This window comes from Malus domestica, chromosome 02 (genome assembly GCF_042453785.1).
Source record: "Malus domestica chromosome 02, GDT2T_hap1".
NCBI lineage: Eukaryota > Viridiplantae > Streptophyta > Magnoliopsida > Rosales > Rosaceae > Malus > Malus domestica.
Genome location: NC_091662.1, coordinates 17,132,428 through 17,150,423, shown reverse-complemented (window position 1 = coordinate 17,150,423; position 17,996 = coordinate 17,132,428). Strand labels below are relative to the sequence as shown.

The window sequence follows — 17,996 nt, the reverse complement described above, 5'->3', positions numbered from 1 at the left end:
AACAACCGCCACTTCGGCCCATACATGGATTCAATTTGAAGTCTTCAGCCAACAGACCCTATTGACTAAAGACTTGGGGACTACATTATGTACCATATATTGGGCCTCAACTGGGCCTCATGAAAAATACTTGGGGGACTCTAGCCCATTATTTATGTATTGAGGAGCAATCCCTTATTTTATAAAAGGGACTCCCTCACCATCATTAGAGAGCATCAATTCTAGCCCATTATTCATGTATTGAGAAGCGAGCCCTTATTTTATAAAAGGGACTCCCTCACCATCATTAGAGAGCATCAACTCTAACCCATTATTCATGTATTGAGGAGCGAGCCCTTATTCTATAAAAGGGACTCCCTCACCATCATTAGAGAGTATCGCCGCCTGCTGAGCAACCGCTTTGCCGCAAGCATCAACCCTAGCCCATATTTATGTATTGAGGAGCGAGCCCTTATTCTATAAAAGGGACTCTCTCACCTTCAAACGCCACAAGCCGAGCCAACCAAGGCAACATAAGCCACAAGCAAAGCAGCCTCGCAATATGTGCTACTTCTAGTTGAGCATCATTTCAGATTGGGCACCGCCTCATATCGAGTATAAGTTCTAGGCGACATCTAGTTACTTCAGCCCACACATGGACTGAATTTCAAGTCTCCAGCCAAAAGACTCTCTTGACTGAAGACTTGGGGGACTAAGCCTTCTCATCCCCTCAAGCCTATCAGATTGAGAAGAGCTCTCTCACCCTCAGAAACTCTCTTTCTCCCTCTTCAACATCTCAGAGAAATGCAATATCAGTGTGGACGTAGCCTAAACATTGGGGTGAACCACGATACATCTTGTGTTATTTACTTTCTTGCAGATTCACGGTCGGATTTACGTTGTTCCAAGACCCCTCCGGTTTTGTGCATCAACATCATCCATATGAGCTTCACTAGGTGAGTGCATAAATTGACTTACCACACTAACTGCATAAGCAGTGTCAGAGCGAGTGTGAGACAAATAAATTAATCTCCCCACAAGCCTTTGATATTGTTCCTTATGAGTAGGAACTTGATCTGGAAATAAGCCCAGACGATGATTCTGCTCAGTCGAAGTATCAACAGGTTTGCAATCTAACATACCTGTTTCAGCTAACAAATCAAGAACATACTTCCGTTGAGACAGAAAAATACCATGTTTGGGTCATGCAACCTCAATTCCAAGAAAATACTTCAATTCACGCTATTCTTTCATCTCAAATTCAGTAGCTAGGTACTTTTGAAGGCGTTGTATCTCCTTCTAATCATCACCAGTCATTATTATGTCATCAACATAAATAATCAAATCAGTTAGCTTATCATTTTGTCACTTTAGAAACAAAGTATGATCTGAATGACTCTAGACATACCCAAACTTTTTCATTGAACTTGTAAACCTCCCAAACCACGCTCTAGGAGATTGTTTCAAACCATACAAAGTCTTTCGCAACCTGCATACAACACTTTTTTCAGGAGATGTTCCGATACCAGGTGGGAAATCCATATAAACTTTCTCCTTGAGATCACCATGAAGGAAAACATTCTTAACATCAAACTACAACAGAGGTCAATCCATGTTTGTTGCTAAGGACAGAAGAACACGCACAATATTAAGTTTGGCAACATGAACAAAAGTCTCCTGATAGTCCACCCCATAGGTTTGAGTATAACCCTTAGCAACTAATCTAGCTTTATACCAGTTAATAGAACCATCTGTTTTGTGCTTAATAGTGAACACCCATCTACATCCAACAACCTTCTTCCCGTTTGGTAAAGAAACCAAATCCCAAGTAGAATTCTTTTCCAAGACTTCCATCTCAACTCTCATGGCATTAACCCACTTAGGATCAGACAAAGCATCGTGCAACTTTGCTCGAATTGATACACTAGATAACTGACATATGTAAGATGCATATGGTTTGAACAAACGATGAGTAGACACATACTTGTTGATAGGACATTTGGCTTTGGCATGCATATCAGGCTCATATTGTACTTTAGGTTTTCCACGATTAGCTTGTGGATGCAACTGATATGTAGAAGAATCATCATAATTTACCTCATGTATGTCACCATCTTGTACCAAATTGTTAAAAGAATCATCACTGGACGAACCATCATCAAGCAACTCGTTAGACATACCAAAAGCAGGCAACCGGTCATCAGAAGGTAATTCGTCAAACATACTAACAGGTAACTCGTTGGGCACATCTGATCTGTTATCAGTAGAAATAGTTTCGAGAGTGATAGGTGACCAATCACTATCTATAGCTGACTGATCAGTATCACGCAACATAATAGGTTATGTCCCTAACTCTGCATGTAACACATCATCCATACCATTTCTTCAAATCTGCACTTCACTCCCTCCTTCCTCTGAAGTTGAGAGTTGGAAGAAGGCTTCACAAAATACGAAACTTCCTCATGGAAGGTGACATCCATGGTAATATAAGTTTTTTGAGTCGGAAGATGATAACACTTAAAGCCTTTTTTATTGTTAGCATACCCAATAAATACACATTGGAGAGCACATGCATCAAGTTTACTCCGCTGATAAGAGTAAACATGCACATACGCAATACACCCAAACATATTCGGATGAAGTTTTGATACAGAAACAAGATAAACATGTTTTTGTAACATATCAAGCGGTGTTTGAAAAACAAGAACCCTACTTGGAACACGATTTATCAAATACACAGCAGCCAAAACAGCATGACCCCACAAATGATTAATAACACATTTATCCAACATCAAGGAGCAAGCAACCTTCATCATCATTTTGTTAGGGTGTAAACGGAGTAGTCGTCTGGTAAATAATACCCTGATCACGAAAAAAGCATGCCAAAGTGTGATTCACATATTCTCCCCTGTTATCAGACCTGAAGACCTTAAGGAACATCACTCTTATTCTTCATCAAGAACACCCAAGTTAATCGAGTACAGTCATCAATAAAAGTAACAAACCAACGGAATCCATTACAAGTAACCTAATCAAATGACAAAGTAGCTTTAGAATCACTTATGGGAAAGAAAGCACAATGACTCTTAGTCATGGCACATGTTTCACACTTAACTCTGAATTACTACAAGTGCGAAACAAAGACGGAAATAGATGCTTCATATAACTGAATGATGGATGTCCCAATTGTCGATGCCACAACCAAATTTGATGTCTGTCATCCACTTTAGCACTTAAAACTTGGTGATTATTTGAATCGGAAACAACAGTATCCTTCATAGTCAAGATGTACAAACCCCTTATTCTTTTACCACTACCACTTATTTTCTGAGTTTGAATATCTTGAAAATAACAATACGTAGGGTAGAAGTGAGCAAAACAATATAAGGTATCAAGTAGTTTTCCTACCGACAAAAGATTGCACTTAACATCAAGAACAAGCAAAGCATGGACCAGTGATAAGGTCGGAGTAAGAGAGATAGTGCCTTCACCTTTCACAGGGAAATGTGCTCCATTTGCACTAGTAATACACAGATCACAAATATAGTCACATCACATAACTCATCAAACACTCTAGGGTCACTAGTTACATGATCAGTGGCCCTAGTATCAATTATCCATTTATTTGTTCCACCAAGATGCATAACAACATTATAATTCTATTGAGTCATTGAACTAAATTACAAACAATAAAGGCACAAAAGATACGCAGCGGAATGAAAATAATTTACCAGAACACTGTAGCAAATCACTGTTCACGGTACTGTAGTAGATCAATGTTCACGAACATTGTGGCAACCAATGTTTAAGGTATTGTAGCAAGGCGTTGTACTATAGCACGGTACTATTCATTTTTTTTTTTAAGGAAATCGTGACAAAGGTGGGCACAAAATTAAAGCACACAAGTCACCAAGAGCGAACTGCTCTGATGCCATATCAAACTAAACATGGTAAATACCAAAAATATATATGACAATATTTGAGAATTTATTGTATATACATTGATCTCCAAAGTGGAGTATATATAGGAGTTACAATTGGTATTACATATGCATTTATCAATATGGAACAACAGACTACTATTTATACTCTAACTAATATATAACTCGCAACAACCCATTGACCCAACTAGATTTTCAAATCCACTCATAGGAGAGGAAAATCCCTACATATACAAGGAAGAAAGTGAGTTAACGTGTATTAAAAGCCATTCTAATTTGATCACTACGATTCTCACATTCCCAGGGATGTATATATATAGACTCTTTATATGGGATCCTCATTTTTTTCCAAAATATGGGGACTAGATGTGGGGCTCACTCCACATCGAACTTCAACGATCTGAATAGTTTTGTTTGTAAGTCTCGATTCATAGATCATCCTTACAAAAATTCAATTCAATTAAAATCATTTGCCTATTTAATTATCAAGATAAAATTTCATTGTTTCTTATATAACAAAATATTCATTAATATTTTTTAACCCAATTAGATGTCTTAAATATTTTCGATTTGGCTAATATTTTGTAAGGATGATCTATGAGGTGCAACTTGAAAATTAGACGGTTCGGATCGTTAAAATTTGATATCGTGTGGACCCCACAACTAATCTCCATTTTTATAAAAAAGAAAAAAAGAAGGGAATTCCTTCCCTTAAAGACTTCCTATATATATATATATGGGTTTACACTTGGGAACTTTAACGAAAAATTCTTGGTACTATTCACTTTAACAAAAAATCACATTTTTACACTAAAAGTCAATCCTGGTACTATTCAGTTTACCCTTTATTTTGTTCTTATCGTTAAAACTCAAAGTTTTCAAGCTCTTTTCATTAGTTTTTTTTTTTTTTTTTTTTTTTATCATTGGGTTTACACCTATTGGGATTGTAAGTAGGGTGTTTCTGTAAAGGAAAATTCAAACCCTTTCAAATTGGACATAAGTGTAATAGGGACGTTATGATAGTGGTGTTTGAAACGTATCATGCATCGTCATGTTTTTTTTATCTTTTAACACAATAACATCATATGATTTTTGTTTGTAACAACACCTTAACAGTCCTGTTTCAAATAAGTTTTTTTTTTAGCAGAACCCTAAGCCCTATATAAGTCACAAGAGGCTGGATTTGGTTGCACTTTTACTTCTTTCTTAGAGCATCTTCACCCGCTAGTGAAGAGCAAAGACAATAAAATTGCCTTTATTATTCACTCTAAACAGTAATTGTCCTTGAGTATTATATTTTAAATTGTGTCAATTAATTACTTAGTTAATGACATGTGGTTTTTAATTTTTCTATTTTTTATTTGGTCACTTACATGGTAGGGCTGGAAAAAATTCCCGAAAATCCCAAACCAAACCGAAAAAGTCCCAAACCCAAACCGAAAAAGTCCTAAACCAAAACCATCCCGAAAAATACCGAAATTTTCGATATGGGATTGGTTTCCAAATCCCATTTGTTTGGTAATCCTGAAATCCCAAAAAATACCAAAGTATTCGGTTTCCTATTGACTTTTGGGTTTTGGTTCTTGAAAGTCATTGCCATGGTTGCTTACTACTCTTCACAATACACTTCCTCTACACATAGAGATGATGAAGATAGTGAAAATTTTGAACCTCATAGGAACTCTATGTGGTACTAAGTCACTCATGTATCTTACCATGCAATGTATAAAGTGTAAAATATTGTACTAATTCATTATATATAAATGATTATGGTGTGTTTAAACTTCTTTCATTAATTACTACATATTTTCTACACTACAATGTTTGCCAGCTCGCTATATATATAATCAACTTAAATCAGTTAAATTCATCATGCAATGCATTTCCTTCCAATTTTTTGTGATAAACTAATAGATAATTGACTAAATAAACATCCTGCAAAGTTTCAATAAAAATTTCCAAGTTTTTCTTGCAATTTCCATGGTTTTTATTCAATTTTTATCGATATCGATAATATCCTGATATTTCCATCAAAATTTCCGTGTTTTTGGACTACCGATATTTCCGATATCATCGATATTTTATACCTTGGTTGTGATAAACTCTTTTGTTTTGTTGACATGGTGTGAACTGTATGAGAACCAATGAGTCACAAAATGGACCTATTTTTATGGGCCAGATTTAGGAGTAATCTATATCAATTGAATTGGACAAAAGCCCACTATCATAAACCTGTGAAAAGTTTCGGGTGGGCGGAATTGGAGCAAAAACAAAAAAATATTACTTTTAAATTTTAATCCACAACTGCTTTGTCTACAGTTCGTAAAATCTAAAAAATTCTAGTTCAAGGTTTCAACATATTTTAAATTCAAAAACAACTAATTCTGAACAAAAACATATTTTCAAATATAAAAGGAGTTGGTGTTAACACTCATAAAGTCTCATCATTCATTTTATTTTATAAAAATATAACAGAAATTGTACTTCAAAGATTCTTTAGCGTACCTAGTTGAAGTACGAATAACAGTTTCATATGTCATGGCCGATGAGGCCTTCATAAACAAATATCATATCTCAAATTCATTGATCAAAATCCGAATAGGTCTGAAACTACAAGTAATTAACCCATCGGACCCCTAAGAATTAGACTTGATGGTCATACGGACATATATAAGGGAAAAGATAACCAAGTGGACGGCACCCTTCTTGGTGTCCAACCTCATAAGGACTCAAACAACTAATGCAGTAAACACCACTATATAACAAATTTCCAAAATTTCCAAACCGATGAGGCCTTGTTCCATAATCGAATTCTACTCGGTTACGGTCATATGTCGTGACCGGATTCTTATTTGTAACCATCGGCACAGCCCTCTTTACCTCCACGAATTTATCATTCAATTCATGATATTTGTTCTGCAAGGCTTCATCCGCGGCGTCCTCTGATTCAAAAGTGATGAAGCCAAAGCCCCTGGACTTGCCACTTTCCTTGCAACATACTATAACCGCATCCGTAACTGTGTCGAACTTCTCAAAGTAGTTCTTGAATTCCTCTTGCGTTAGATTGTGTGGTAAACCTCCAACAAAAATCCTTCTGGCGTTATAAGATGGTTCGGATTGAGCATGTTGGTCCTCTTGGTTTTGGTTTTTCACAGTACTCTTTGGTAAAGCTGTCTTCACATCTACCTACATCATATAATTTGGAAAACGAAAGACAAGAAAGACAAGAGAGGTCACTATCTCATACACCAAAAGTTAAACTGTAAAAAGAACGCACAGATTCACAAAATTTGAACAAAAGTTAGATATGCTAGAAAATAAGTGGCAGCAAGGTGCACTAGACATGGGCTTTCGAACTATATATTGCGCTTCAACTGGATGCAAGAGGGGCAGTGGAGGCTATAAATTCAACTGAGGCTTGCATGTTTAGGTAGGTGGCACAGGATGCCTGATTGATGATGCTTCCCTGGTTTTTGTTGTGTGGCAGCGGCGTGATGGTAACAAAGTGGCACATGAGTTAGCAAAGTTTGCTCTTTGAACGGAAGGTTTTTCGTTTGCTCTTCGAACGGAAGGTTTTTCTTCATGGATTGAGGATGCAGCGCCATGGTCGAACGTAAATCATAACACCTATGTTGGTACAAATTTAGAAAACATAGATAGAAACATACCTTTCTACCGAGGATGATGTGCCCTTCTCCCATGACTTGTTCAGCCACCGATGGGTGAGTGAAGGAAACAAAGCCGAATCCTCTAGGTTTACGAGTAACTTTGTCTACGATAATCACACAGTCCTTTACTTCACCATACTTGCAGAAGTATTCTTTCATGGTAGTTTCAGTAAACTTGTTCGGTAAGTTAGCCACGTACAACCTTCTGGGCTGAGGTTCCATGGCAACCAAAACCTAGAAAACACACTTGCAGGTTCTCAAAAAATATTACAAGTGATCCAAACGAGGAGTAGGAGAGTTTACCTTAAGTACCTAGAGAGTACTCCTTCTCCTTCGGGTATTAGAAATCATAATGTAAATAAATTAACTAACAAACAGAGTTTTGATAGGATTAGGTTTCTTACCCGTCCGTACACACACAGGATTCACCGTTCAAAATATCCGACGGCTCCAGATCCCTAATGAGGCAATTTTTTATTTTATTTTTGTTTCCCTTTCTGCTCGACTCAACCAATCTTCCTGCCATTTTCTTCCATCTTTGCGCTCACCATTTGATATTTTTTTCTCTCATATTAAAGATTAATTTTGTTTATAAGCAAAAAAGATTAATTTTATTTTGTTATTGGTAGTTAGTTTAAGAGTCTAATGGTAATTTTCTACATTTATAAACAATTGATCTTAAGCTCAATTCTCTTCAAATACCAATAAATTGGGTACTTTGATCGAAGTCCAAAAGTTTGAGTTGTACAAACATTAGAAGCACTTTTTATGCGCGTGTATGTTTTTTATAAGATTTTTAAATAAACTCCTACATGTTGAGAATTATTCTCTACTTAAGCAGTTCCAAATAAACCTTAAATGTTCAATCTTATTGTCAACATACATACGGTGATACACCATTACACCTCATAATTCACTACCTCATTCATAGTTTTTTTTTTTTGGGCACAAAGTAAATATTAAGTGTCTCAAAATATATTTATTTTTGGATAATAAATATATAAATTTAACAAAGCGAAATAAATAGATGAACAAGATATCATATCCAAATGCATAAAAAAGAAGAAAAATCGGACCCGTTTTTAATTTTGTATGTAGAAGATCAAGGTGAAAAATTGCTTTTGTGAAGGGGGAAAAGTAGCGTGCTGCTTGGCACGAATGTTTTGGCAAGACAATGTAGCACATGACCACTTCTTATTGAACTAAGCAAATACGGGCCTTACACACTACAACGAACTCCATTCTGTTTGGCAATCTATATACTACAGCCAGATAAATGCAATCTATCAGCATACATTTGAATTTTAACTATACAAACGTTAAGACAGGCACGGTCGAACAGGCGGACTGTCCGATGGTCTGATTACTCTGCTGCATGAAATATGAATGAGTCTCTGTATTTCGTATGGAGACTCCACTGGATCTATGAGATGGGAGCTTTGCAGCAAACATCGAAGATATCATCTAAAGGGGCATGATCACCAGTCCCTTCGTCTTTCCGACCATACAACAATTGCTTACCTTTGAAGACAAACATCCCTCCCTGATTTATATTGAAAATAAGAAAAGTAAAACATCTGTTAAAAAAATTAAGGGTGGGTTGAATCAACCACCACATCGACCAGGTTATCTGCTTAATATAACTCCTAATAAGATATTATAGAGAATTGATCAAAAGCTTAAACCTGTTGTAACACACTACTTTTGTCCTCTGGAGTGGCTTCAATGGTATAATTCTTCAAAGCTTTCTGAAAAGCCTCAAATCTTGAAAATATCTTTGCCTGCCATATCATAGTTTTCCAAAAATACACAAATATCATAAAAATTACTAGCTGGATTGAAGATAACAAGCAGAAAGCAGGAAATGAACATACACTAGCTGGATTGAAGAAAGTTCGTCCAAGTCCAAAGTATAAGCCCAAAACATCGTATGCCTATAACCGAAGTGTTGAGTCAGAGTTACATTCACCAGAATAAGAGATTCACCAGTTAAACATACATAATTTAGCACATTATAAAATGAATTACCTTGCGATCAAGACAAAGTATATATAGAATTTGTTGCCTTGATAAGACAAAAATTACAAAATAGATTACCTTGCGATCAGGATCAGCATAAAGGCTATCCATTGGAAATGGTAACTGAAGATAGGACATCATGGGGAAAAGAATCAGCCCAGAGATCAAGATATAAAGTCCATGGCATCAGTATGCACATATTAAATTAAGAAATCGCAATGATTGGTTTAAACATTTAAGGAGAATTATAGGATTTATGTTTTGTAAACTTATTCAAATGCTATGATGCCTTGAACATAATTTGCGAAGAGACGATTACACGTTCTTCTATAATCTGAGTCCAAGTCTCTCTAAACATGTGACGTAGAAACTTCAGACCTACTACTTATGCCAAAGTCCAGTATCCTGCTATGGCAGACCTATTACTGATGCCAAAGTCCGGCATCATCGACATGAACCTAAGCAAACTAAGTAATGACATTAAGGTCAAAGTAGGTGTAAATAGCTTTCTCCAATTGGAAAGCATATAAACAAGCATGATCAACCACTATCATGTCACGTGACATGCTTATTTAAACAAACTAGGTTCCGTTCTATGATAGCATGATTGAATGAGACTTCAACAAATGATGTTTGTTTCATTTTGTCAAAAGGTTCCTAAAATTTTGGAACATTTTGAGCATATGAAGAAATCAAGTGATCAGATTAATCAATCATGTCAATCTTTCATCAACCGAACTGTTTCTTAAATAAACACGACATATGACATGATAGTAGCTAGCCATATGTGATTGCATGCTTCTGATCAAGAAAGTCAAGGAAACAGGTACAAGAAGGGTCTCAATTCTACACATCTTAATACAGCTTAGAATCATTGAAGGTTCATAGGCTTTCTTACTTTTTCTACTTTTCTGAACCGGTTAATATAATAAAAGGGCCCTATTCAAGAGCCATAAAACCACATACTTTTAAACACACCTTCAACCTCCAGATGAGGAACTTTAGATCCTTCCACATTTAAGAGTTGAAGATGCATATTGTTTGTACCATACTTGGGGCCTCCGTATTTAGATCTCGTATAAATACTAGAGAGACTCAAATGTAATTATGTAATAAAGTAAGGGGCAAATATGTAATAAGTGAGGAGTCCTTATTCTATAAAAGGACTCCTCACTGTCCTCATTGGGGGAGGCCAATTCTTAGGCCATGGGAAGAGCTCTCTCACCCTCAGAAGCTCTCATCCTCTCATCCTCAATCCTCTTAGAAAAATACAATATCAGTGTGGACGTAGCCCAAACATTGGGGTGAACCACGATACATCTTGTGTTCTTTACTTTCTTACAGATTCACGGTCGGATTTACGTTGTTCCAAGACCCCTCCGGTTTTGTGCATCAACACATATCACACACACATTGTACACACACACGCCAACATTAACTACACTGTACGAATTATGTTTGTGTACACACCAACATTAACTGCACAGTGTACAAATTATGTTTCCTGTCATCACCCTACATAAAAAACTACGTCTCCCTTATTCTTATTTCCCTCCAACCATTATCTCACTAACTTCTCTCTTCACCCTTCACCCACTTATTCAAAATCACATAACAAACGGGATTAGTTTGAGTTTCTTAAGGGCAATAAGTGTCAAAGGACTGTTGCAATGGGTGAATAAACGCTCAACAAAGACATCTGCTTGATAAACAGATCAACTAGTTCTTCTGATGAGTACTATAAAGAGATGTTGCAGGAACCTCGTACAGGTAAATACTGTTCCCAGAAAATATTATGTAGCCTTCAACTGTTAGATAAATGGTAATGCCCAACACACTTAAAACTGTTAGATACACATCTGATGGTTACAGATGTTAAAAAATAAGTGCCTGTATCTGTGACCCATGAACAAGACCCCGAACAGATATTCATGTCAAGTGGCTTTCTTTTGATGATCAAAAAACTAACATGCTTAATGTAACATTACGTTCACCACTCATAATGATGTTATGTATCAGATATAAGGATGACAACCATTTGCTAAAACACTTAGCTCTCATTCCTTGATCCAACATGTATATGGGATGTATGTGGATGCATACCTGACACATATCAAATAAAACCATATTGCTTTTTCACGCATACCCATTCTTGTCATGCCATATCCGATTGTGATACTCATTAAATGCATAAAAATGCAGATATAACCGTCAAAAATAACAGCAGCAAACACAGCTTTAAAAAATGCAGCTGAAGAAACGCTGTGGTGACACAAGGAGGAAATTAAAGATACCCGTTCAGCAAGGATACGAGCATTATCAGGAGTACCAACACCGACTGCAATTAGTTTCACACCGGCTGAGTCGAATCTAGCTTTATTTTCTTTCAAAGATGCAGCAAGTTCCCAACTTCAAAAAAACAAGCACATAAAAAAGTAACAAATCTAGAGAACATCCAGCAACTTTAAAAAAAAAAAAAAAAAAAGCCCCAAACCCAAATTACAAATATGGTTAAGAAGACTAATTACCAGCAAACGCATCCGAAGTGCCTCAATAGTGCAACAACAGCCACCCCCTGAAACAAAATAAATAAGCAACAATTTCAAAAATAATAAACCACATCAAATCAAGAAAAAATACAAAATTTTCATAATTTCTGCACATTATTATAGCAAGTATCTTTATAATTTCATTAAAAGGTTACTCCAGAAGAAATTAAAATCACAAAAACAAATCCAATCAATAATTTAAGAAAAATTAGAGAGATTTGAGAGGGTAAAAGTAGAAAAGTGACCTCGTTCGGAACCAAGAGGTCTTTGAACTGGACGGAATCACCAGCGGCGGTGAAAATGCTAACGTCGCCGAGGATCTCACCGATACTGGGGTTGAAATCCACAGCGGTGCTCTCGGTTGAGGAGGCTCTAGGAACGACAAGTCGTCTAGCGCTAAACTGTGTCGTTGATTTCGGAGAGTAGAAGAGGGAGAGAGAGTGAGGATTGTTAGGTGGTGATTGGGAAATAGCGAAGTGAGATGGATGAGAAGGAAGAGAGAGGGTTGGAGAAGTGGATCTTAGGGTTAGGGTTTGCGAGGAGGAGATTAGGGCCATGGCTGGCTCTGAGAAACCCTAGGGAGCTGAGCGGAGTAGCAGTTGAGTTGGGATTTGGAGAGAAATGGAGGTAGTTGGGATGGGAGGCAAACGACTTTTCTTTTTCTTTTTCTGTGGCGGGAAATGTCATCGGGTAGAACTACCTAATCATGATTTGGTCCAGCCCATTCATTCATGTTCAGCCCGGCCCAAAATTTCAGCTTTTCCTTGTAAACTCTAGCATATGATATGTTTAATGTTTAAAATTTTGGTTTTTTTACCAGAATGGTTTCTAATATTGGCATAACTTTTCACTTTGGTCCTTAATTTAAAATTAATGGAAGTAGTCATGAGTTTGTCTAGCATCAATCATTTTGCTATTTCAATGAAAACTCAGTTAAATAAGGCGAAAATGACAAAAATATCATCAATTGATTGTCAAATCATTTTGGTCCATCATTTATTAAATTGATGTTATAAAATTCTTATTTAAGTGTGATTCAGTAAATCTTAAACTAGATTTTATTCTAATTATTCTTCCCTATTAGGAGTTGTATTCCATTGAGGAAAATGATTTTTTTCCCTCCCTTATTACTATAAATAAAGACATTGCGTATGAGGAATAACACATTCTCTACACAACCCTACAAACATATCTTTCTATCTATTCTCTCTCTATGCCACCGACTCTCTCTCTCCCTGTTAGATAAAATAGAGCACAACAGGTTTTCAACACTCTCCTATCATTGCACTTAGGAATCTGACGTGGAAGTTTTTCTGCATCAAACCAATTCATCAATATCATCACATAATTAGGTTCTTTCAAAACAACGATTTTTATCTCGATATTTTTGCAACCCTAATAGAATGAACATTCACCATAATACATGACCCAACTTTACATTTTTTAGAATTTTAGAATTTTAGATTCTACATAAATTGTGTATGCATTATATTCATAATTATTGAATTATGTGAATTGATATTGCCATGAATTGCATCATATATCTGCTCATGCAATGAATTATATGTTGAATATGCATGAAATTTCATTAATTCTATAATGTGGAATTGAAAAAAATTACAAAGGATTTTTTTAGGGTTTTGTTGAAACCCAACCATGTCACATGGGTCATATTTCTTTTCTCGAGCTGAGAAACTCGAACCTAGAGCCACGACTTCAGGCCCAAACCTTAAACCCGACGCCTAGACAACGTCGCCTCCCTTGAACTATCTAATAGCATGGCCTGTAGCCATGCCTAGCCACCACGACTACCTCATCGACGACCTGAAGTCGTCACTGACGAGTATTTGCCTAAAATTCGATGTTTTTCTTTGAAATTCAAATCAAAAATTTCTAGAGTTATACAACGTTTAGAGTTTTTCACTCTCCGTTCAAACTTATGGGTTGTCATTGAACCCATGGCATTCGCCTTGATTTTTGCACCACGACACGACCCCCTGAAGCGGTGGCGTTGATCTTTTTTTCTGGTGAGTTAACCCAGCTCGCACTGGGGTGTCTAGATCAAAAAACCAAGCCCACTTGGGCTCGCCTGTCTCTCTGCAAAGCTTTAGCCCTTTGGGCTCTGGCGCTCATTTTGGCCTAACACCGACCTATTGGCCACGATGTTCCCACCACACTAGATCTCATATGCTGCTGCTGGTGCATCTATGTATATGTTGCATAAGATTAGCACCCTTACTATGGGCCATGCCATCTGGGCCTATATCTGCAGCCCACTTTTGTGCATATAGGTTTTTTTTCTCAAAACCCGGCACGCGAATGACACCAGCCCAATTGGGCTTTGGTGTCCCCCCATGCCAGCGTTGCACAGGATCCCAGCCTTGTGCTAGTGCAGCCGTGTCCTCAACCATACTGGATCCCAGCCTGCAGTTGATGCATTAGTTCACCCGCACCGTGTCATGCAAGATAATTGCCCATTTAGGCCCCCTCTTTTTTTGGGCTTGAACTCATAGCCCATTTCTTTGTGACGCCTGGGCTTGCTTTCATGCAAGGCCCTTGTCTACCCAAGCCTAGCTTTTGGGCCTAGACCACGGCACCAATTTTTTAGCTCGTCCATATGCATTGGTCCATTATTTTGGGCCCCGAGTTTAAATGCCTATTTTCTAGGCCTTATGGGTTTTATAATTTTTTTCATCCACACTTTGAATTTGGCACGAAGTCCAAATAATTAATTCAATTATAATTCTAGACCTAAAGTTCTATTTGCATATTTCCTTGTTGCATAATTCTGTGTATATATATGTGTTTGTCTGATAACTCATATACTTCATGCATTTATACCATCCATTTCTAGTCTCTTTGTGATGTTTTTGAGTTAAACTGGTTGTATTTTACCCTATTTTGTGTTAGTGTGCAGTTACATGTACTTTAGGATCAATTTGAGGGCAAAAGAAGTGAAAGCATGCCGTTTTTGGAGCTGATCCTTATTCAAACGTGGAGAGAAGTTTAGTGGCATGTTTTAAGCCCAAATAAAGTTGTTACTTGTTTTGAAGTCCAAATAAAGAATCAAGACGAATCTCCTGATTTGGAGGTGCCAAATAAGGCAAAAACATGCAAAATAAAGGCTAAGTTGCTGGGATCACTTTGGAATATCTTCCAACCTTTTTTACCCCATAAAAACTTGCCTTTTAGCCACTTTTACATTCCTTTTTTATTCTAGGTGAATTACACAATTCTGATAACCTATTTTTCCTCTATTTTCATTCACTCTTAAGAAAACCCTAGCTGTTCCATACAGTTTCTCCACTACTAAAGACTCATCGCAGAAGGCTGTTCATGGAGAAGTTCTACATCAGAATTGCTTAATTTCTTTCCACTCATGATGTGTGTTTTCGTTTTAATTTATGTGAACATGATGTGTAACTAAGTTCATAGCTAGGGATTTCGATGTAGCCTTGCAATATTGATCCATGGTTTTAAGTTAAAGCATTCAGTTTATCAATTTGCTTCCTGTTTCATTCACTAAACCTATTGTTAAATTTGTTTGTTGATTTTAATGTTGGATCACCATCAGGGTTAACTACAGATCATTTAATCAAAATTATAGTAAACATCATGCTTTATCTTGGTAGACATGTGAATGAATGAAGAGAATGATATGCAAACATCCTACCGTGTATTTTCTTTGGTTCTTTAACGTTTTCTTGCATGCGAAAGACTCTTAATTAGGAACCGAAGTTGAACATTCCAATTAGGTTGCAGATTAGGAGAATTTGATCAAAACCACACATCATATGGTTGATCATATATATGTAAAACGAACTCAGGAAACAGGTTGGTAGTTGAATACGGCATAACTTTATAAACATGGAATTGGTTTTGTAATGGTGAATTTGAATCCCTGGCCTCATCTCCATTGCTTCCACATCAATATATTATTCGTTGCTACATTCTTGCATTTTAATTTAATTAAGTTTACAGCACAAAAACTACTCTCAATTGGTTACTTTCATTCTTTAGTTAGGGTTCTTTCAAAGTTAGCAATTTATAGAGGTTCAATCAGTCCCTGTGGTTTCGACACCCTTACTTGTGCCATTATACTAACCATATTTTTGCACTAGGAAGGAACACAACATTGTCTGCATGAACATATAAACCTGAAGTTCATAATTATTTTTCGAAACCTTAAGTTTCTAGAAACATGCCTTGTTTGAAAACTTGAAGTTTTCCTTAAAAACATCATCCATGAAAATCCTAAGTTTTTTCATGTAAATTTAAACTAATACATGTCTATTGGAACCTGAATGTTATACTCCTACGTGAATGGATTGATTTTTTTTATTCCATTGTACTAACCACATTCTTGTCCATTTATTTTGTGATAGGGACATGTCGAATTCGAACAAACTCGACTTCACTGCTTTAGAGGTATTTGGAAGGAACTACCTCAAGTGGGTCCAAGATGTGAAGCTTCACCTAACCGCAAAGAATTTGTGTCTCGCCATTGAAGATGAGACAGACAATCCGATTAGCGAAGTTGAGAAAGTCATTGCCATGATCTTCATCCGAAGACATATTCATGACGCACTGCAAACCGAGTACCTTACTGAGGAAGATCCACGAGCACTTTGGATCACTTTGGCTGATCGTTTTGATCACCAAAATGACATCTTTTTGCTTGAAGCAAGACATGACTGGCAGCATCTGCGCTTCCAAGACTTTAAGTTTGTGAATGAATATAATTATGAAGTTTGTCAAATCCGATCACTTATCAAGTTTGTAACAAAAACTTGACCGAAGAGAATCTCCTGGAGAATACCTATTTGACCTTTCTTACCACTAATATTGTCCTGCAACAATAATATAGGGCTAAGAAGTTCACCAAGTTTTTAGATTTGATCTTTATTTTACTTCTCGCTGAAAAATTGAATCAGCTGTTGATGAAAAACCATAAAGCTCGACCTACTAGAGTGACTATTGTGACTGAAGGACATTATAGCATGAATCAATGCCCAAAATGCCAACATACGCTTGGTAAGGGCAACCATAAGCCACCCTGTCAAGGTCAACAGAGCCAAGGCCCACCTAAGAGGGGAAACTGAGCCTAGAAGCTCCCTAACCTCGCTCCTAAGGCCCCAAACTTCAAGAATAAGGGCAAAACACTCGAAACCATGGTTGCGGATATGTGTTACCGTTGTGGTTCAAATGACCATTGGTCTCGTGTTTGTCGTGATCCCTAGAAGGTTGTAACTGAATATCATTCTCGTTGTAAGAAGTTTGAATCAAACTTTGTGCAAGTGGATGAACCGAAGAGTACCAAGATTGAGGTTTCTAACTTTCAGGAGGATACTACCCTTATGGAAGATTAGAATCTTAAAAATGAACTATTTTTAGTTGTTATTTGGAACAATTGGGTCGAATTCCACCTAGTGGCTAACCTCCTTTGTTTTTTTTTTTGTTTTTTTTTTTAACAATTTCCTTTATGTTTGGATTATTTGTGGGTGATTTGTTTTTGGATATTAAGTTTTTTAATTAACATCCTTGAATACTTAAATTATTTTGAACGGATATTTATTTTAAGAACTTTTATGCATGTGACCAATTCAAATTAATTTTTATTTCTAGGTATGACTAGTAGGAAAGTTAGATGTCTGGTAAATAGTGCAACCACGCACACCATTTTGCATGAACGCATCTATTTCACTAACTTCAAACCTAAAAATACACCTCTGACAATCCTATTAGGACCATCCAACCTGGTCAAAAGATACGGTAAGACACGTATAATGTTGTCCATTGGTACAATTTTGACAATTGATGAGGCACTATATTCTCTATAT

General features: G+C 36.7%; 2 protein-coding genes across 2 annotated transcripts; both read right to left on the bottom strand.

Annotated features, from left to right (window-relative positions):
- Positions 1-6,429: 6,429 nt before the first annotated feature.
- On the bottom strand, positions 6,430-8,958 carry LOC103405076 (heterogeneous nuclear ribonucleoprotein 1-like). Its single transcript, XM_008344048.4, has 2 exons — positions 7,589-8,958; positions 6,430-7,106 (listed from the first exon to the last, which is right to left on the bottom strand). Exons 1-2 carry the CDS (start codon positions 7,808-7,810, stop codon positions 6,564-6,566), a joined length of 765 nt encoding a protein of 254 aa, XP_008342270.1. The 5' UTR covers positions 7,811-8,958; the 3' UTR covers positions 6,430-6,563.
- On the bottom strand, positions 8,750-12,827 carry LOC103404933 (thioredoxin-like protein AAED1, chloroplastic). The gene is made up of 7 exons (XM_008343896.4): positions 12,402-12,827; positions 12,136-12,182; positions 11,902-12,016; positions 9,686-9,730; positions 9,463-9,522; positions 9,274-9,369; positions 8,750-9,131 (listed from the first exon to the last, which is right to left on the bottom strand). The coding sequence occupies exons 1-7, from the start codon at positions 12,711-12,713 to the stop codon at positions 9,012-9,014; spliced, it is 795 nt and encodes a 264-aa protein (XP_008342118.1). The 5' UTR covers positions 12,714-12,827; the 3' UTR covers positions 8,750-9,011.
- Positions 12,828-17,996: the final 5,169 nt, after the last annotated feature.